The 21755-nt window shown below is 42.9% G+C and overlaps 1 protein-coding gene across 1 annotated transcript in view; it reads right to left on the reverse strand.

The window, feature by feature from the left end:
• LOC122549157 (grainyhead-like protein 2 homolog) overlaps positions 1-21755 on the reverse strand; it is a 153566-nt gene that overhangs the window by 104295 nt on the left and 27516 nt on the right. Inside the window, exons 4-5 of the mRNA XM_043688500.2 lie at positions 21273-21687; positions 336-391 (exon numbers count right to left, since the gene is read on the reverse strand). Coding sequence (XP_043544435.1) covers positions 336-391; positions 21273-21687 — 471 coding nt within the window. The remainder of the gene's footprint in view (positions 1-335; positions 392-21272; positions 21688-21755) is intronic.

Below are 21755 nucleotides of genomic sequence, written 5' to 3' on the forward strand. Positions count from 1 at the left end.
AGGAAAGCCACGCAGACACGGGGAGAATGTGCAAACTCCACACAGTCAGTCGCCTGAGGCGGGAATTGAACCCGGGTCTCTGGCGCTGTGAGGCAACAGTGCTGACCACTGTGCCACCGTGCCGCTACCTCAGCCAAGGAGACAGAGCATTTCATCCAAGCTTGAATCTCATCTGATGCTTGTAGAAACAGGGCAGAAACATCAAGCCATATAATGCACTGCATCAGTGAATTAACAAATAGGATCTAAAATTCTTACTGTACATGGCATCCAGATATTCCCATAACATTCAGTTTCAAATCTATAGATCCCTTTGGAGATTCCAAATGCCTTACCCTCCTGCATGTTCATAGATGAATTCTTCATCACCTAATGAAGAGTTGCGGTATTTCTGCAGTTAAAGGAAACAAGAAGTATAGCATTAGCTATACATTCAGTAACTGGTCACATAAAATGAAGTTAAAGATTTTAAAAGCAAATCATTAGGAAAGCTTAGACTGCCTGTTCTTCCAGTTAGCATGTGAGCCATCCCATCTTATCATTTGCAGTGTATCAATTCATATTGTGATGGAAAGCACAAAATGAGAAGGAAAAATTTCACTGTCATGCGTTGTATACCTCCTTTTCCCATTAGTTACAACTGAAAACCAAAGGATTTCCTGTAGTGGCTCCTGGATCAGTTGGATGGTATTACAGAGCACAGTGCTTATTTGAGACGTCTGCGATGTGAGAAGGAGTTTATTTTGTGTACATCAGACCCAATTTTATAGACGAATCAGGATCTATAGTGCAATTAACCGATTTACTTAAGTGATTAATCAAAAATCAAACAAGGTTATTCACACAATATTATTCACACTATCAACGGCAAAGAGTATAGCCTTACATTACAGCACTTGTAACCCAAACACTTTGCAAAGCTTGAAGATGCAAACAGACCTGGGAGTTCTATCCAGGATTCTCTCAAGGTAAACTTACAGGCTGAGTCAGTAGTCGGGAAGGCAAATGCAAGTTGGCATTTTTTTTTATAGGACTTGAATATAAAAGCAGAGATGTACTTCGGAAGTTCTACATGCTCTGATCAGACCACATTTGGGAGTATTGTGTGCAGTGTTGGGCCTCATATTCTCAGGAAATATGCACTGCCCCTGGAGGGGGTTCAGAGGAGGTTCACAAGAATAGTCCCAGGAATGAAAACTTACCGTACGAGGAACGTTCGAGGACTCTGGGTCTATACTTGATGGAATTTAGAAGGATGAGGAGGAATCTAATTGAAACTTACAGAATACTGAATGGTCTGGGCAGCATGGATGCTGGGCAGATGTTTTCATTCGTATGAAAGGCTAGGACCCAAGGGCACATCTTTACAGTAAAAGGAAAGCCTTTTAGAATGGAGATAAGAAGAAACTTCTTTAGCCAGAGAGTGGTAAATCTAAGGAATTCACTGCCACAGAAGGCTGTGGAGGCCAGGTCACTGAGTATGTTTAAGATGGCGATAGATTGGTTCTTGATTGTCAAGGGGACCATAGGTTATGAGGAGAAAATGGGAGAATGGGGATGAGAAACTTATCAGGAGAAAGTAAAGACTGCAGATGCTGGAGATCAGAGCTTAAAAATGTGTTGCTGGAAAAGCGCAGCATCAAAGGAGCAAGAGAATTGACGTTTCAGGCATAAGCCTGAAGAAGGGCTTATGCTCGAAACGTCGATACTCCTGCTCCTTTGATGCTGCCTGACCTGCTGCGCTTTTCCAGCAACACATTTTTAAAATGAGAAACTTATCAGTTATGATTGAATGGCGGATCAAACTCGATGAGCTAAATAGCCTAATTTCTGCTCTTATGGTCTAATTTATTACATTATTACATTTATTTCCCTAACCAAAACCTTTGATTTACAGTTTAAAAAGGTTTTTTTCCACTTCCCCAATTAAGGTACAATATTTTCTCAAATGCAAATGTTTTTAATCTTCTCTCCTCTCTCTCCAAAATCTTTTATTTAGATTATATTGAGAATGTTTTCTTCCCACAGGGGTTGTCATCCCTGTGCAAGAGATCAGAAACTTTTCATGCGAAAATAAAGTTTTGAAAAATGTGGCAGTGGAAAAACACATCAGCTGCTGAAAATGTGTTGCTGGAAAAGCGCAGCAGGTCAGGCAGCATCCAAGGAGCAGGAGAATTGACGTTTCAGGCATGAGCCCTTCTTCAGGAAAGTTATGCCCCTGCTGCACTTTTCCAGTAACACATTTGCAGCTCTGATCTCCAGCATCTGCAGTCCTCACTTTTTCCTAGAAAAACATAGGTCAGGCAACATCCAAGGAGCAGGAGAGTTGATGCTTTTGGCGTAAGTCTTTCATCAGGGATGTGGAAGAGAAGGGGGCTGAGAGATAAATAGGAGGGGTGGGGTGGGGGAGGAGGGGTGGGTGGGTGGGTGGGGGGGGCGGGGCGGGGGGAGGTGAGGAGGATGAGGAAACTGGTGAAACCGACATTGATGACGTGTGGTTGGAAGGGCCCAAGGTGAAAGATGAGCTGTTCTTCCTCCAGATGTCGGGTGGCAAGGATTTGCTGGTGGAGGCGACCCAGGACTTGCATGTCCTTGGCGGAATGGGAGGGGGAATTGAAGTGGTTGGCACAGGGCAAAGGGGCTGTTTGGTGAGTGTGTCCCAGAGATGTTCTCTGACATGTTTTGTGGGTTGGCGTCCTGTCTCCCCAGTGCAGATAGTGACTCCCTCGTTAGGTCCACGCCACCCCCCATCAACCCACCCTCCACTCCTGGCACCTTCCCTTGCCAACACAAGAGGTGTAAAACCTACACCCACTTCTCTCCCCTCACCTCTGTCCAAGACCCCAAAGGATCCCTCCACATCTGGCATAGATTTTCCTGCACATCCAAACACCTTATCTACTGTGTCTGTTGCTCTCGGTGTGGTCTCCTCTACATTGGGGAGACAGGACACAGACTTGTGGAATGTTTCAGGGATCAGCTCTGGGACACACACATCAAACAACCCCACCACCCTGTGGCCAACCACTTCTACACTCCCTCCCACTCTGCCAAGGTCATGCAAGTCCTGGGCCTCCTCCACTGCCAAATCCTCACTGACGCCTGAAGGAAGAACGCCTCATTTTCCACCTTGGGATCCTTAAACCAATGGCACTAACATCAATTTCACCAGTTTCCTCATCTCCCCTACCCCCATCTCATCCCAGACACAACCCTCCAACTCGGCACTGCCGTCTTGAACTGTCTCACCTGTCCATTTTCCTTCCCATTATGTGTTCCACCCTCCACTCCAACCTATCACCTTCACCCCACACCTGTATATACCTAACGCCTTGCCAGCTACCTTCCCCTCAGTCCCACACTCCCTCCTATTTATCTCTCAGCCCCCTTTCTCCCCACATTCCTGATGAAGGGCTTATGCCCGAAGCGTTGATTCTCCTGTTCCTCGGATGCTGCGTGACCTGCTGTGCTTTCCCAGCGCCACCCTTTTCGACTTTGATTTCCAGCAGCTGCAGTCCTCATTTTATTATAAAATAAAATCTCCAACTGTTGAGCTCCAATCTACTATCATCCAAACAAGTGGTCGTTCATCACGATCCAAACCTGACTGACTGATTCCAGTTACAATTTGAGATGAGCATCAAAGCGCTTCATAAACAGCTCCTGTACCCCTGGTGTAAACATCAGAACACTTCAGAAACACAGCAAAGCATATTCCAAACAAAACCTGACCGTGAATTTTTATTTATTTATCCAAACTGTATAAATATTGAAAGAAAAGAAATGAAGATTTTACTTTTGACTCTTTTCTCATGCATCACACAGTCATTATTCTTAATTGTTTGACCTGAATGTGATAGTACCCTGTGGGCATGGTCCTTTCAGGGTGTGTCATTATCTCATACAGAAACACATTTTCGCATATTATCGCCAGAACCTGGGAAAATCCCAATTTTTCCAACAGGCAGGTACAATTGGCAAATTAACTCCATTGCCCACAAAGAGTGGCATTCAGCAAAGCGAGGATTCAGGAAAGGGAGGTGGCAAGGGGGAGGAAGAGTTGGAGACAGATATGCAGCAAAGGGGAGGGTCTCAGAAGGAGTCTGCGAATGGTAGGTCAGAGAGGGAGGTGGTGAGTGAGAGGTTGCAAGTGATGGCAGTGGGTGAAAAGTGATGGCAGTGTAGATTAAGGATGGAGACAGTGGGTTGTAGGTTAGCAGAGGGGTGGCGAGTGAGAGGTGGAGAGTGATGGAAGTAGAACATAGCAAGTAGTAGATTATGAAATGGGGGAGGGGGGGCGAAGTTGAGAAAGGTGAAAAGCTGAAGGTAAGAAACAATAAGTGCAAGGTATATCAGAAGAGTTACTACATATATATGCATGACTTTCCCCTCCCATTTCTCACCACTTGACCAATTAAGTGCTGATGTGTTTATTCATGTGAAAAATGACTGAGCTACTTTTCTCACTATCCATAGCAATTTTAAAATTAAGCAGCTGATTAAACTCTAAGCAGCTGAAATTTTTTTTTTAAAAAAATCGCCTTTTCCACATTTTTTCTTAATTCAAAAGGCAAGCTTCCTTAGCTCCTTCTATTCTAAACTTCTCAAATTGAAATAAAAGAACCTTGCCTTGATCAATTGCTGCCAATTCAACTTTTCCTCCATAAATGACAAGTTACACTATAAAAACTAACAACTGCATTTCCCACACATGGTATTAGAGTCATAGAGTCACAGAAACAGACTCTTTGGTCCAATTCATCCATGCCAACCAGATATCCTAACCTAATCTAATCCCATTTGCCAGCACTAGGCCCATATCCCTCTAAACCCTTTCAATTTATATATCTATCCAGATGCCTTTTAAATGCTGGTAATTGTACCAGCCTCCACCATTTCCTCTGGCAGCATCTTCCATACACACACCACCCTCTGTGTGAAAATATTGCCCTTTAGGTCCCTTGTCTTGCTTATGATACTTAACTTAAAGTCTAGATGTTGGGAAACCAAATGTCAATGTGTAAATTTAAAATTATAATGCTTCTTCATCTTCTTACTTACATATGTTATTAAGACAGAGGAGGCCATTCAGCCCATCAAGGTCTGCTCCAGCAGTCAATGAGATTGTAACTCATCCTGTTAATCCTCAATTCCACTTACCTGTTTTTTCTCCATAACTACCTCCAAGAAAAGAAATTCATCCTCCTGTATCTTAAATGACCTCTTTTTCTGAGATTATGTCCTTTCGTCCCAGACTCTCCCATAAGACGAACCACCTCTCTCCATCTAGCTTGGGGAGGTGATGGCTTAAGTGGTATTGTTGTCGATAAAGTGTGGCATTGGAAAAAACACAGCAGGTCAGGCAGCATCCGAGGAGCAGGAGAATCAATGTTTTGGGGAGAAGTCTTAGTCAGGACCAAAACTTTGACTCTCTTGCTCCTTGGATGCTGCTTGACCTGCTAAGCTTTTTCCAGCACCACACTTTATTGACTCTGACTGTTCAGTATCTGCAGTCCTCACTTTCTCCTTGTGGTATTATTGCTGGACTATTAATCCAGAAACTCAGCGAATGTTCTGGAGACCTGACTTTGAATTCTGCCGTAGCAGATGGTGGAATGTGAACACAAAAATATCTGTAATTAAAAATCTACTGATGACCATGAAACCATTGTTGACTGTGGGAAAATCCGTCTGGTTTACCAACGTCCGTCAGGGAAGAAAACCTGCCATCCTCACCCGGTCTGACCTACATGTGACTCCAGACCCACTGCAATGTTGTTGACTCTCGACTGCCCTTTCAAATGGCCAAGCAGGCCACTCAGTTGCATCGATTGCTACAATGTCTCATCGAAGGCACCTAGGGCAAGTTATAATGCTGGCCAGCCAGCAATGTCCATGTTCCATGACTGAATAGAAAGAAATCCCAGTCAGGTCCTCTAAGAATCTTGAATGTTTCAATAAGGCCACCTCTCGGATTTCTAAATTTCAATGATTAAAGTCCCAATCTACTCAACTTCTCCTCGTAAGACAGTCTCTCCATATCTGGAATCAATCTCGCAAACCTTCTCTGGATTGCCTCCAATGCCAGTAGATCTTTCCTTAGACAAGGCACTCACAGTATTCCAGCTGTGGTCTGAGTGGTGCCTTGTACATTTTTAGCAAAACCTCCTTACTTTTATACTCCACTCCCTTTGAAATAAAGTCCAACATTCCATTTGCCTTCCCAATACCTACTGAACTTAGATGTTAACTTTTTGTGATCTAAGCACTGGCAAATTTTTAGAAGTATTTACACTGTATGGATTGTTGTTGCTTCTGTAGGTGGTACACACCTGCACATCACCTTGATATTGAATGCACATCACCTTGATATTGAATGCACATATTAAAATATATTCCACACACAGATGGTGGAAATAAGGGGGAACTTTACTGGAGAGAGTCAAGATCTGCAATTCTTGCAAACTGTCCTCTCTACCCCCAAAGATGAAATCGGTGTTTTGCAACAATGGACAACAGTATTGGTTCAAGATCGTAGAATCTGTCAGCACAGAAAGAGATCAACCAGTCCATCATATCTCTCTGAAAGAGCGACCCATTAGTCCCCACTCTCCTCCTATTTCCTCATAGCCCTGGGATGTATATTTCTAGCCTTCTGAAAGCTACAATTAAATTTAGTTCCACCACCTTTTCAGGAAGGGCATTCTAGAGTCATAGAGATGGACAGCACAGAGACAGACCCTTCAGTCCAACTCGTCCATGCCAACCAGATATCCCAACCCAATCTAGTCCCACTTGCCAGCACACAGCCCATATCCCTCCAAACCCTTCCCATTCATGTACCCATCTAGATGACTTTTAAATGTTGCAATTGTACCAGCCTCTACCACTTCCTCTGGCAGCTCATTCCACACACGCACTACTCTCTGCGTAAAAAGGTTGTCCCTTAGGTCTCTTTTATATCTTTCCCCTCTCACCCTAAACTATGCCCTCTAGTTCTGGACTCCCCCATCCCAGGGAAAATACTTTGTCTATTTATCCTATCCATGCCTCTCATGATCCTATAAACCTCAAGAAAGGTCATCCCTCAGTCTCCGACGCTTCAGGGAAAACAGCCCTAGTCTACTCAACTTCTCCCTTTAGCTCAAATCCTCCAACACTGGCAACATCCTTGAAAGGGTTCAGAAAAGACTTACAAGTTTCACAACATCCTTCCAACAGGAAGGAGACCAGAATTGCACGCAATATTCCAAAAGTGGCCTTACCAATGTCCTGTGCAGCCGCAACATGACTTCCCAACTCCTGTACTCAATACTCTGACCAATAAAGGAAAACATACCAAATGCCTTCTTCACTATCCTATCTACCTGCAACTCTACTTTCTAAATCAAAACAACTCGCTGAGTAGAATAATTTCTCATCTCTTCCCCACACTCCAATACCATACACACCAACAATTAAGAGAACAGAATGAACTGCTGAAGTTGAAAGGATACAGCAAATGTTTTGACATGAGATACAGATCATAGAATATAATCACCTAGCATTGACATAATGAAATGTCCTGAAATGTGGCAGCAAGGCTAAGGTAGCACCAATGATTCAGAAATTGACTGCATCAGCAATCATTCAATCAGTACATAAAATTAATGCAAAAGTGAACAAATATATCAGCATGCACAATAAATCAATAAATGATGAGAAAAGTGTTTACAGCAAATCAGTTCATTTATGGATCATCATGGCTTCCGAACTTACTAAAATAATAAGAACCGGTGAATACTTTTACATATAACATAATAAAGTGATGAGCACTCCAACACATTGTTATTGAAGCAACTGCGCATATGTGCAGCTTGTTATATATTTGCATTGCTAAAAAGAATGCAATTTGTCAAACCGTTTCACACATCACAACAATTCATAAGGACATCTTGATAATCTATGAAAAGTGTTAAGCAAAATAATTTCAGTGTATCTATTAACACTGCTGTCTCACAGGGACCCAGGTTCAATTCTAGCCTTGGGCCACTGCCTGTGTGAAGTTTGCACATTCCCTCTGGGTCTGCATAGGTTTCCTCCGGGTGCTCCAGTTTCCTCCCACAGTCCAAAGATATGCAGGTTAGGTGAATTGGCTATGCTAAATTGCCATAGTGTTCAGGGATGTGTAGGTTAGGTGCAGTAGTCAGGGGAATTGTTGGGGAATGGGTCTGGATGGGATGTTCTTCGGAGGACCAGTGTTGGTCCGAATGGCCTGTTTCCATACTGTAGGGATTATATGATTCTCAGTAGCCTGTTGGTGAGTAGCTGATGAGTTTTTAGTAAATAGCAAATTTAATAACCTGATAAACAGATGCACAACAGGACAGCTCAGAACCACAAGGTACACACCCTTTTCCATGTGGGAACTCCAGGATATGTCTCATGTCCTGTATAACCAAATATGTAGGAACATTCATCAACTATAGCAGCTCAAGCATTTGGTTTTGGAGCATGAGCAGCATTTGGTGCCATTGTGGTGCATCCATGAGGTTAAGAAATTTGTGGTAAGCATATTTATAAATGTAGTCAGCCTGCAGGGTTAACAGTATGCAGGAAATGAGGGAATGGGTGACAATCAGATAGTTAAAAATGGCTAGTCAAGAATTGCAGAAGATCCCTGAGTGCAGCACACTTTCAACAGGTATTCAGTTCTGAATACTGGGGAGTATGACTGTACCTCTTGGTGTATAGCCAGAGTCAATTCTATAGCTAGTCAGATATACAGAGTGTAGGATGAATATAGGGAAAGCAATAGTGATAGGCAATTCATTAGATTTGTGCCTGCATACATAAATCTAGGATGGTATATTACCTCCCTGGTGCTACCATTCTGAATGTCACTGAGCAACTGCGGAGCACTCTGCAGGGGGCGGGGGGAATAGTAAGTAGTCAGGATCCATACCAGTACCAATGAAAAGGTAAAACAAGGGATGCAATCTGCTACAGAAAACATAGTTTAAGGAACCATAAGATAAACTAACAAGCAGGACCACTTGGGATTACCCTAGCACCACGTGCAAGTGAGTATGGGTATAGGAAGATAAAGGTAAAAACAATGACTGCAGATGCTGGAAACCAGATTCTAGATTAGAATGGTGTTGGAAAAGCACAGCAGTTCAGGCAGCATCCGAGGAGCAGGAAAATCGACGTTTTGGGCGCAAGCCCTTCAGCAGGAATACAGGCAAAGAGCCTGAAGGGTGGAGAGATAAGTGAGAGGAGGGTGGGGGTGGGGAGAAAGTAGCCTAGAGTACAATAGGTGAGTGAGAGAGGGGATGAAGATGATAGGTTAGGGGGGAGGGTGGAGTGGATTGGTGGAAAGGAAGATAGGCAAGTAGGACAAGTCATGGGGACAGCGCTGAGCTGGAAGTTTGGAACTGGGGTGAGGTGGGGGAAAGGGAAATGAGGAAACTGTTGAAGTCCATATCGGAACACTTCAACCCCAGGGCATCAATGTGAGCACCCGTATGGGCCCCAGCTATGCCGGTCTCTTTGTTGGCTATGTAGAACAGTCCATCTTCCGTAATTACACCGGCACCACTCCCCACCTCTACCTCCACTACATTGATGACTACATTGGCGCCACCTCGTGCTCCCGCAAGGAGGTTTAGCAATTCATCAACTTCACTAATACACTCCACCCTGACCTTAAACTTACCTGGACCATCTCTGACACCTCCCTCCCCTTCCTAGACCTCTCCATCTCCATTAACGATGATCGACTTGACACCGACATTTTTTACAAACCCACCAACTCCCACAGCTACCTGGATTACACCTCTTCCCTCCCTACCTCCTGCAAAAATGCCATCCTGTATTCCCAATTCCTCCGCCTCCGCTGTATCTGCTCCCAGGAGGACCAGTTTCACCACACAACACACCAGACAGCCTCCTTCTTTAGAGACCATAATTTCCCTTCCCACGTGGTTAAAGATGCCCTTCAACATATCTCGTCCACATCCCGCACCTCCACCCTCAGACCCCACCCCTCCAACCGTAACAAGGACAGAACACCCCTGGTGCTCACCTCCCACCCTACCAACCTTCGCATAAACCAAATCATCCGCTGACATTTCCGCCACCTCCAAACGGACCCCATCACCAGGGATATAATTCTCTTCCCACCCCTTTCCGACTTTTGCAAAGACCGTTCCCTCCGTGACTACCTTGTCAGGTCCACGTCCCCCTACAACTCACCCTCCTGTCTTGGCACCTTCCCCTGCCACCGCAGGAATTGCAAAACCTACACCCACACCTCCTCCCTCACCTCCATCCAAGGCCCCAAAGGAGTCTTCCACATCAATCCAAGTTTTACCTGCACATCCACCAACATCATTTATTGTATCCGTTGCTCCCGATGTAGTCTCCTCTACATTGGGGAGACTGGACGCCTCTTAGCAGAGCGCTTTAGGGAACATCTCTGGGACACCAGAACCAATCAACCACACCGCCCTGTGGCCCAACATTTCAACTCCCCCTCCCACTCAGCCGAGGACATGGAGGTCCTGGGCCGCCTTCACCGCCGCTCCCTCACCGCCAGACGCCTGGAGGAAGAACGCCTCATCTTCCACCTCGGAACACTTCAAACCCAGGGCATCAATGTGGACTTCACCAGTTTCCTCATTTCCCCTTCGCCCACCTCACCCCAGTTCCAAACGTCCAGCTCAGCACTGTCCCCATGACTTGTCTTACCTGCCTATCTTCCTTTCCACTCCACCCTCCTCCCTGACCTATCACCTTCATCCCCTCTCCCACTCACCTATTGTACTCTATGCTACTTTCTCCCCACCCCCACCCTCCTCTCATTTATCTCTCCACCCTGCAGGCACTCTGCCTGTATTCCTGATGAAGGGCTTTTGCCCGAAACGTCGATTTTAATGCTCCTCGGATGCTGCCTGAACTGCTGTGCTTTTCCAGCACCACTCTAATCTAAACTCTGGTTTCCAGCATCTGCAGTCATTGTGCCTTTCTAATATGGTAAAAACAAAGAATATGGGGGATTGGGAGCCTGAGAGTGGGGAGTATTAGACGGGGTCAGACTAAGATGGAATGTAATGAGGTTTAAATTAGGAATACTGTGAGGTATATGAATTCTCTGTAAATAAGTCTGGTAAATAGGGTTGGTAAGCTATAGGCTCACAAATACATTTTTTGCATAAAAGAGATGTTTGAGAGTAGGTGGACTCTATTGCTCAAATGTGAAATTAATGTAAACATCATCAATGGATCTGCTGGACAAAGAGCCAGACTAAACAAAAGGTGAAAGGATAATATAACTGATGGTGACTTGTGGCCTTAAGTATCACAAATCAGACATTAGTATTGAGGCCTCATCATTAACAATCATAAACCAAAGTATGCTGTAGTCAAGAACAGAAAATATTCTCCAAAGTTTCTTCATTATCTACAGTTTTGACTGAAAAATGCCAAAATAATTTCAGCAGCTATGTCACAAAGCACAAAATTACACAAACTTGGTGTGGTGAAGGGGTTGCCATTGTTTGGGGGAGGTCAGGCACTGTGCTGTTATGGTGTAGATACTGTAAAGATTCCTCACACAGGCACCAGGTTCTTGCAGGCAAAGACGAATGTGCTTACCTCCAAAACTATGGAAGGGGAGCTTCCAGCTTCCCTGATACTTAGAGAAATCTGCCCAGCTGCTGTGAAATTTCAAACCTGACCATCTCAATATCATTTTTAACATTCCAACTCACCTTCTTGGATCAGGTCACCCTAGCGGCCAGTCCCAGTGCAGGGAGAAAGAATAAAACCAAGATAAAAGGTTTTTGTAAACTTACTCAACATTAAAATTGCTCACGAGGCTATGTCCAAAAACCAGCAATATTCATTTCTTCATTTCTCTTCCTCCTGAGCGACTTATCTCACTTTAATTCCACTCTCAGATAAATACACTTCTTGTCAGCTATGTATGAAGCACTCAAGCCAAATGAAACTTTGCTGAAGGTAGTGCTAGCAGATTTCGGAAGTACAAAGCTTTAGTTATGCTCGAGGAATCAGAAACACACCACACTCTCAGCAGCTCTGCAGGAATGGTCAGGTTAATTATAGCCTAAGGTAGATTGCATTTAAACAAAAAGATTCTGTCTAGTTGTGATCCATGACTTTGTGTACATATCTCCAAGGGGAATTCATGCTCATTTTATAAAAATAATCATCGGCAATAGCTTACTCACAAACCACTCAACCACAGCAAACCTGTCCCCCATCCATTTCCCCCAACCCTGCAATTTAAGTGTTGTGTAGTTCAATTGTTCAGAAAATACCTCAAAACACTGCTACATCCCCCCACATCATGACTCTTCCTTTTCTTGGTCAAGAGTGAAATCATCAGCCCTTTACTTCTACTCTTCCCTTCTCACCATCCAAAGCCTTAAATACTTGCTGGCGATCACAGTCAAAACGTGTGGCGCTGGAAAAGCACAACCGGTTGGGCAGCATCCGAGAAGCAGGAGAGTCGACGTTTCGAGCATAATCTCTTCATCAAGATTGCACATTCCTGATGAAGAGCTTATGCTCGAAACGTCGACTGTCCTGCTCCTAGTGTGCTGTCTGACCGACTCCACTTTTCTAGCACCACATGTTTTAGCCTTCGAGAGTGGAGTGTTTGAAAGTTCATAAGCTTCTGAGTGAAAACAATTCTCACCTTTGTCCTAAGTGGCTTTCCCCTTATTTTAAATTGTACCTCTGGTGCTTGAACTCCCCAACCAGGGAAATGTCTTATCTGCATCAGACCCATCTATCCTTTCAAGTATCTTGTAGGTTACAATGAGATCATAGTGAAACGAGTTTAGTTTGGGAAACCTGGTCAGTATGAATGAGTTGGATCAAAGGGTCTGTTTTTGTACTGTATGAATCCAAGACCTCTCATGCTTCAAAACTCTTGTGATTACAGATCCAGTTTGCCCAATCTCACTCCATTGTAACATCCCAGGAACAAGTCTAGTGAACCTTCTATCTATAGCAATAATATTCTACTTGAGGGGGTCATGACTGCACACAGTACTCCAAACATGCTTTCAATAATGGTCAGTTTTGTGGCTGACATGAAAGTTGGTGGATAATGAATAATGAGGAAGAATTACAGAGGATATAGAAGATTATAGATCAGCTTGAAAATTTGGCTGAGAAATGGCAGGTGGAGTTCAAACCAGAAAATGTGAGGTGATGCATTTTGGGAGCTCAAATGCAACAGAAAATTATACAGTAATTGGCCAGATCCTTAGTAGCATTGGTATATAGGTGGACCTTGGTGTGCAAGTCCATACTCCCTGAAAGTGGCAGTACAAGTGGATAAAGTGGTGAAGAAGATGTATAGTGTGCTTGCCTTCATCGTTCGGGATATTGAATATAAACACTGGCAAGTCATATTGCAATTATACAAGACTTTGGTCAGGTTATAGTTGGGAGCATTGTGTGCAGTTCTGGTTGTTGCTCTATACGAAGAATGTGGAAATTTTGGAGAGGGTGCAGAAAAGGATGTTGCCCGAATTGGACTGTATCAGCTATATATATATTAAAAAAAAAAGAGGTTGGGGAAACTTGAATTGTTTTCACTAGAATGTCGGAGGCTGAGGAGTGGTCTAATAGAAGTATATACAATTATGAGGGATATAATAGGGTGGATAGTTGGGCTCTGTTCCCCAGGGTGGAAATGTTAAATACCAGATGGCAAAGGTTTAAGGTGAGAGGGGCAAGTTCAAAGGCAATGTGCAAAGAAAGTTTTGTTTCAAACACAGAGGGTAGTAGATACCTGGAGAAAGTAAGGACTGCAGATGCTGGAGAGTCAGAGTCAAAAAGTATGGCGCGCTAGAAAAACATAGCAGGTCAGGCAGCATCCAAGGAGCAGGAGAGTCGATGTTGCGGGCAAAAGCCCTTCATCAGGAACATGAAGGTCTTATGCCCGAAACGTCGACTCTCCTGCACCTGAAACACTCTGCCAGGAGAGGTGGTAGAAGCAGATACTATAGTGAAGGTAAAGAGGCATTTAGATAGATACATGAACAGGCAGAGAATAGAGTGATACCGACCATGTGCAGGCAGATAGAATTAGTTCAGAATAGTATCACAGTCAGCACAGATATAGCGGAACAAAGAGCCTGTTCCTGTGCTGTAATTCTATGTTGTACCTTGCTCATTCATTTAATAAATTAGTTGATTAGGCTACTTAGGTTCCTTTGTACATATATACTTGTTAATCTCTTATCATTTAAGAAACACTCTACACATCTGCTCCTCTTACCAAATGTTTTTCTACATCACATTCCATCTACCATGCTTTCCCCCACTCACTGAGCCTGTCAAAGTTCTCAGAAGCCACAATGCATTTTCCTGACAACACACATTCTCACCTAGCCGTGACTGATCCCCAAACATGGAAATATTACGTGGTCCCCACATATAAACCTTGATATATCTTGTAAACGATTGGAGCCAAGTACCGGTCCTTGTGCTACACAACTAATCAAAGCCTATTATTTATTCTTGCTTTCCATTTTCTATCTTTTTATAAATCCTAATTCATCTCAGTACAATATTTTCTATCCCATGTGCTTCAAATCTTGCTAACCAACTTTTGTGTGGGACTTTAAATAACAACAGGTTCATTGAACATGATTTCCCATTCATAAATTCATGCTATATAATCAGATCATTATTATCCAAGTGCACCTTTATCAGATCCTTTATAACAGATTTAAACATTACATCTTTTTGTGGTAGGGTTTCTAACTCTGAGCCTGGAGACCAGTGTAAATGTCCCAGAAGCATACTAGTAACATATTTGAACCAGTTAATTAGAAAATATCATAAATTCTAGCATTTTCCCTACTACTGATGCAAGGTTAACAAGTCTGTAGTTCCCCATTTTCTCTCTCCCGCCCTTCTTAAATGATGGAGTGACATTTGTTACTTTTCAATTTATAGGAACTTTTCCAGAATCCACAATATTGGAGGAAGGTCATCAATGCATCTACTATCGCTATAGCTACCTATTTTTTTGGTGTGCTGATGGAATGCATAGTTGCTGCAAACTATGTAATAATTCTTTAATGATTATCTATTGTTTATCCATCAAATTTGTTAATATATTTTCCTAATCTACTTCAGTCAACTTGGTCCTCACGACTTCATAACATTCTTTGCTTAAATTTAAACCCTGGCTTAAGATTGAACTACCTCACTTAAAAACTTAATGTAATATTCTATTGGAATATGCTCACCCATCACCAAAAGTTCTTTAACAACAGATTAGTCATCTAGACCTTTTTCAATATATAATACAAGGTGTACAATAGTCCATTCCCTGATATACCATTCTAGAAAACGATCCCTAACACAGTCCAGAAACTCATCCTCCAAAGAATTGGTGCTCATTAGTTTTACCCAGGTAAATGTAAATTGAAGTCTCCAATGATTACTGTATTAACCAACCTACATGATTCTCTAATCTCCTCATTAATACCATGCCCAATGCTAGCACTAATGTTTTGTGGCCTACAAACAAATCCAATGTATGTCCTTTGCTGCCTTGCTGTTTTTTAGCTCCATTTGGTTCCAATCAGAGCTCTTACTTTAAGACTGAAAAGATCCCATCCCTTATAATCAGTGCAACACCACCCATTTTTCCCTTTTGCCTGTCCTTCCTAAATATTGACCATTCTTGAATAATCATTTCAATTCTCCATTTTGCCTCCATTCTGACCTCTGTGTTCATGCCCTGGAGTAATGGTCTAATGAAACTGAATGCAAGCTTTTGAAAGAGCACCCTCATCTTTTGACTCATCTCACTTCAGTCTGCTGAACTCACTACTGCATTCAACTATTTTAGGCAGCAACTCCTGTCTCTATTCTGATTCATGCTTTTCTTTTACGCAATCAGATTTTTTTTTAAATTACTTCTTTTTTATTCTTTCACCTTGTCTTCAGATGCCTGTCATCCAGCCATGTGAAAATATGAACAAGGAGAAGGAGTCCCTCTGATCCTGATCAGCCATCTAATAAGATCAAGGTCTATCTGATCATAGAATCACGGAACCCTACAGTGTGGAAGCAGGCCATTCGGTCTATCGAGTCCACACTGACCCTCTGAAGAGCATCCCACCCAGACCCAAACTCTACCCCTTCCCCATAACGCTGCATTTCCCATGGCTAGTCCATCTAATTTATAAATCCCTGGACATTATGGGCAATTTAACATGGGCAATTCACCTAACCTGCACATCTTTGGACTGTGGGAGGAAACTGGAGCACCTGAAGGGAGCCCAAGCAGACACAGGGAGAAAATGCAAACTCTACACAGACAGTCACCCAAGGCTGTAATTGAACCTGGGTCCCTGACACTGAGAGGCAACAGTCCTAACCACTGGGCAACCATGCCGCTCAGTCCACGTTTCTACCTACTCTGGATAACCTTTCACCTTCTCATTTAATAAGAACCTGTCCAGACTCCCTTAAAAATATTCAAAGGCTCTGCGTACAACAGCTTTTCAGGAAGACATTTCAAAAGCCTCACAACCTCAAAGAAAATTCCCCTCACCTCTATTTTAACTGAGCAAACTTTATTTTTAAACCGTTACTTCTAGTAATTGATTCTTTGAAAAGAAAAATCATCCTCTTCCCATTAAATTGTCAAGATCCTTCAGGATCTTATATGTTTCAATCAATTCACCTGTTGCTCTAAATTCCAACGGATACAAGCCTAGCATGTGCAACAGTCATAAATTAGACTGGTAAATCCTCTCTGCACTGCTTCCAGTGCACTTACATCCTTCCTTAAATAAAGTGATCAATACTGTATACAGTATTCCAGATGTATCATCACCAATGCCCTGCATAATTGAACATTTGTATTCAGTTCACCTTGCAACAAATGTTTTATCATTTTCTGTACCTTCATACTAATCTTTTGTGATTCATACAGTAGGTCACTCACATCTCTTTGCATCTCCAAACTCTGTAAGCTCTCACTATTTAGATAGGTTTTTGTTTACCTCTTCCTGTAAAGTGGTTGATTCCACATTTTCCCACAGCATTAAGACCTTAAGTTGAGATTAAAACTATAAGCAGTTAAGGTTGCAATACTGATTCCTGTAGCATACAACTTATTAGTATTTGTCAACCTGAAGATGATCCATTTTTGCCTACTCTCTGCTTCCTGTTAGCTGGCCAATATTTTATCCAATGCAAAATGCTACCCCTGTACCATAAGCTTTTGTTTTCCACAAAAACCTTTGATGTGTTCCTTTATTAAGTGCCTTCTGGAAATCGAAGTATAGGACATCCACTGGTTCCCTTATATCCACAGCAAGTCTATCTTCTTAAATAGCTCAAATAGATTGGTCAAACATGCTTCAACTTTCACAAAGACATGTCAGTTCTGGTTTCCTTGAACTTAGCTAATTGCCCTGCTATAATATCTTTAATATCTTCAACATTTTCCTCAAGTCATAGAAATGTACAGCACGGAAACAGACCCTTCGGTCCAACCCATCCATGCCAACCAGATATCCCAACCCAATCTAGTCCCACCTGCCAGCACCTTGCCCATATCCCTCCAAACCCTTCCTTTTCATGTACCTATCCAAATGCCTTTTACATGTTGCAATTGTCCTAGCCTCCACCACATCCTCTGGCAGCTCATTCCATACATGTACCACCCTCTGGTGAAGAGGTTGCCCCTTAGGTCTCTTGAATATCTTTCCTCTCTCACCCCAAACCTATGCCCTCTAGCTCTGCACTCCCCCACCCCAGGGAAAAGACTTTGATTATTTATCATATCCGTGCCTGTCATGATTTTGTAAACCTCGATAAAGGTGCCCCTCAGCCTCCAACGCTCCAGGGAGAACAGCCCCAGCCTGTTCGGACTCTCCCTGTAGTTCAAATCCTCCAACTGTCAACATCCTTGTAAATCTTATCTGAACCCTTTCAAGTTTCACAACATCCTTCCAATAGGAAGGAGACCAGAATTGCACGCAATATTCCAACAGTGGCCTTACCAATGTCCTATACAGCCGCAACATGACCTCCCAACTCCTGTACTCAAAACTCTGACCAATAAAGGAAAGCATACCAAACGCCTTCTTCACTATCCTATCTACCTGAGACTCCCCTTTCAAGGAGCTATGAACCTGCACTCCAAGGTCTCTTTGTTCAGCAACACTCCCTAGGACCTTACCATTAGTGTATAAGTCCTGCTAAGATTTGCTTTCCCAAAATGCAGCACCTCGCATTTATCTGAATTAAATTCCATCTCCACTTCTCAGCACATTGGCCCATCTGATCAAGATCCCATTGTAATCTGAGGTAACCTTCTTCGCTGTCCACTGCACCTCCAATTTTGGTGTCATCTGTACTAACTACCTCTTATGCTCACATCCAAATCATTTATATAAATGATGAAAAGTGGACCCAGCATTAATCTATGTGGCACTTCACTGGTCACAGGCCTCCAGTCTGAAAAACAACCCTCCACCACCCTTCTGTCTTCTACCTTTGAGCCAGTTCTGTATCCTAGTCAGGTGTTAAGCTAAACTAACCTGTAGTTCCTGCTTTCAATCTCCTCCCCTCTTTGAATAAACCAATTGAATTTGCTATCCTCCAATCTAATTGGACTTTCCTTGCATTCAGTGAGTTTTGGGAAATTTAAACCAATGTATCAGTAATCTCACCAGCTGATTCTTTGAAGATTCCTATAATAAAATCCAACAGGACCCTGGCACTTGATAAACCACAGCTCAAATTACGTGCTCAGTATCACTTCTGTGGTGATTGCAATTTTCCTGAGTTTTTAACCTTCCTTCCTGATTATTAGCTGCTCCTGAGGTGTTACTTACATCGCTTATAACACAGGCCAATGCAAAATAAATTTCTAATTAATCTACCATCTCCTTATTTTCCTGACACATTTTAGAGAGGTCCAACACTCATTGTTAACTCATTCCTTCACGATTTATAGAAACTCTTAGAACCTCTTTTTATTTTCCTCTCATTAACCACCACTAGGAGAAAGTGAGGACTGCAGATGCTGGAGATCAGAGTTGAAAAGTGTGGTGCTGGAAAGTGCAGCAGATCAGGCAGCATTTAATAGCAGGAAAATCAATGTTTTGGGCTTATGCCATAAAAAGACACGACCCAATATCATTAGTATCCTTACATACAGATGAGGGAGGACACCACTTTGACTGGGACAACACATCCATCCTAGGACAAGCCAAACTGAGCCATGCGTGAGAATTCCTAGAAGCATGGCACTCTAACTGCTACTCAATCAACAAATACATTGTCTTGGACCACATCCACCATCCCCTGAGAAAAAGAACCAGAAATAACACCACCAACTCAAGGAAACCTAAACACAAACAGAAAGCAGGGCATAACACCAGTGCTTCACCAGAAGCTCACTGACTATGTTACCTAGTATGGTAACGAAACTTCTGAACATGAACTTTCCAGCTCAGCAAGCAAACTTACATCCAGAACCTCAACCTGACCTACAAATCTTCTCAAAACTCGCTAACAACTTCACAATGTTCGTTGAACTTGCTACAGTTAACTGTGATGGACTTTTATTCACAATTTAGTATTGTTTAAAAGTCTGACATCCTTTGTAAAAAAGAATAAATGACCATACGAGAGTTTACATAGGGGGAGTTCATTTGGCCCATCATGTCTATGCTAATCCTCTAAAAGAGCAATGTGCCTAGTCTTATTTCCCTGCAACTTCTTCCTTTTCAGATAAATACCCATTTCCTTTCAGAAGGCCCAAACTGACTCTGCTACCACCATATGGTCATTCAGTTCACTCGAGACTGAATAGGACTTTCTTCCCTTATGTCACCATCGTTTTTTTGCCAATTCTCTTTGCCCTCCAATTCCTGATCGCTCCCTCAACATGAACAGTTTCTCCCTGTCTACTCTGAACAGATGATAATTGCAAATATCTCTATCGATCTATATGCTCCCTAATAATGCTTCAAACACAGTCCTGAATTCACAACCACAACAGACAGTGGTTTATCACAGGCTCCAATGCCAGGACAAAATGAGAGTCCCAAGCCCATTGGCCGGCAGCTATTTCACCAAATGCAACCAATAACTTGATCACATCAAGGTAGCTCCCCCCTGGCCTAGCTCAGTGAGCGGTTAACAATTCCAGAGCCTCAAGTGCCTCACTTTGAGATGAAGCAGTCTTGGGGATGGTGAAGGCACACTGATGGAGTTCTGAGAAAATTCCAAGGGTGGAAGAGCCTTCAGAACAGAGGAGAAAGTCCTCTGGCAGGGGGAATTGTTCAGGTGTGGGGGATGGAGGTGGTGTTGGCTTTCCCTTCACGCAGTCCTTTGATGGGTTCCAGAGCCTACAGTACGTACCCACCCCAGGTTGCAGCTAGCCTAGCTCCATGGATAGAGAGGTCTCTGCACCAGGCAGGCCTGAAGAGTAGACTCTAGTCTGTGCAGTTTACTGCTCTTAGTCTCAGCTGAATGGCTTTGGTTGCTGCTCAGCAATTGAGTACACACAAGTAACTGTTTACATGTCCACATAGGTGCAGCAATATTTTTTCTTTTAAAATTTAACATTTATTTTCCCAGCTGCACATTTCCTCAGAAAAGGTTTGCAATAACCCAGATAAGGCAGGATGATGCTTCACTTGGAGTAGGAAGGACAGGTTTAAAAGCCAACACCAAACATCACAGTTTAACATGACAGTTTTCTAAGCCATGAAGCACTATAGTATAGAATTAAAATCAAATCAACACTAATATTAACTAAGGTGTGCAGTTTAGAAGGCAGTCACACTTATGTATGACCAACTGAAGATTATGGTATGGAAAGAGGATAAGAGTGGTGAACATTAACACACCATATATAATTAGTTCAGTTACTGAAATCCAATATTGTCCTGATGTGACATTAATCCCTGACAATGATAGACAATGAATTAATGAACAATGGAGTCAATGGCTTTTCAGCCTCTTGAGCCTGTTCCACCATTCAGTCATAGCATGGCTTTTTCAAAACCTCAATCCCATTTATCCATCTTTACCCGATACCCTTAGATAATGAAAACCTATCAGTCATACTCTTGAAACATTCAATCACCACAGCCATATGCTGGGGGGAGTAAGCCCTAATGTATCCAAGTGTACAATATCCTGCGGAAATGAAGCACATTTTGTAAGCATTCCATAAATCTGTAACTTTCCAAATCACGACTTACTTCTGCTATTCCATCCTTAAACGTTTCACCGTAGCTGCTGTCAGGTGTGCTGCGCTGGTCGTCTTTGAGGTAGTTGGTGTGTGTGACAGTGAACACTTCATACTGGTTGCTGCCAAGGTTCTGTTCAAAGATCACCCCTCTCTGTTCATCGCTCTCGGCTCTGCTATAGTGCACAGTGGGAGTCATTGCCCCTGAGTAGCTGGTAGAGTAACCCTCCGTTTTGATGCTGACCACTGCTACCCCTGCCACTGACACAGGCGCATTCTCAGCTGGATTTGCAGCAAAAGGCTCCCGCTTTGAGGCTTCCAGATGCTCCGGATGTAAAGACAGGTTCACTGGGAGGGACTTAAGAACTTGCACCCGATTGTCATGTACTTCTAGATCGTTCTGACTATCAGCTGACGCAAGGCAATTTCTGATAAATCAAGACACAGGGAAAGAAATGCCATCAGAAGACAAACATTGAAACTAATCCAAACAAAA

The sequence above is a fragment of the Chiloscyllium plagiosum genome, unplaced genomic scaffold, assembly GCF_037043375.1.
Source record: "Chiloscyllium plagiosum isolate Xiang-an unplaced genomic scaffold, Cpla_swu_hap1 HiC_scaffold_4, whole genome shotgun sequence".
NCBI classification, from domain to species: Eukaryota; Metazoa; Chordata; class Chondrichthyes; order Orectolobiformes; family Hemiscylliidae; genus Chiloscyllium; species Chiloscyllium plagiosum.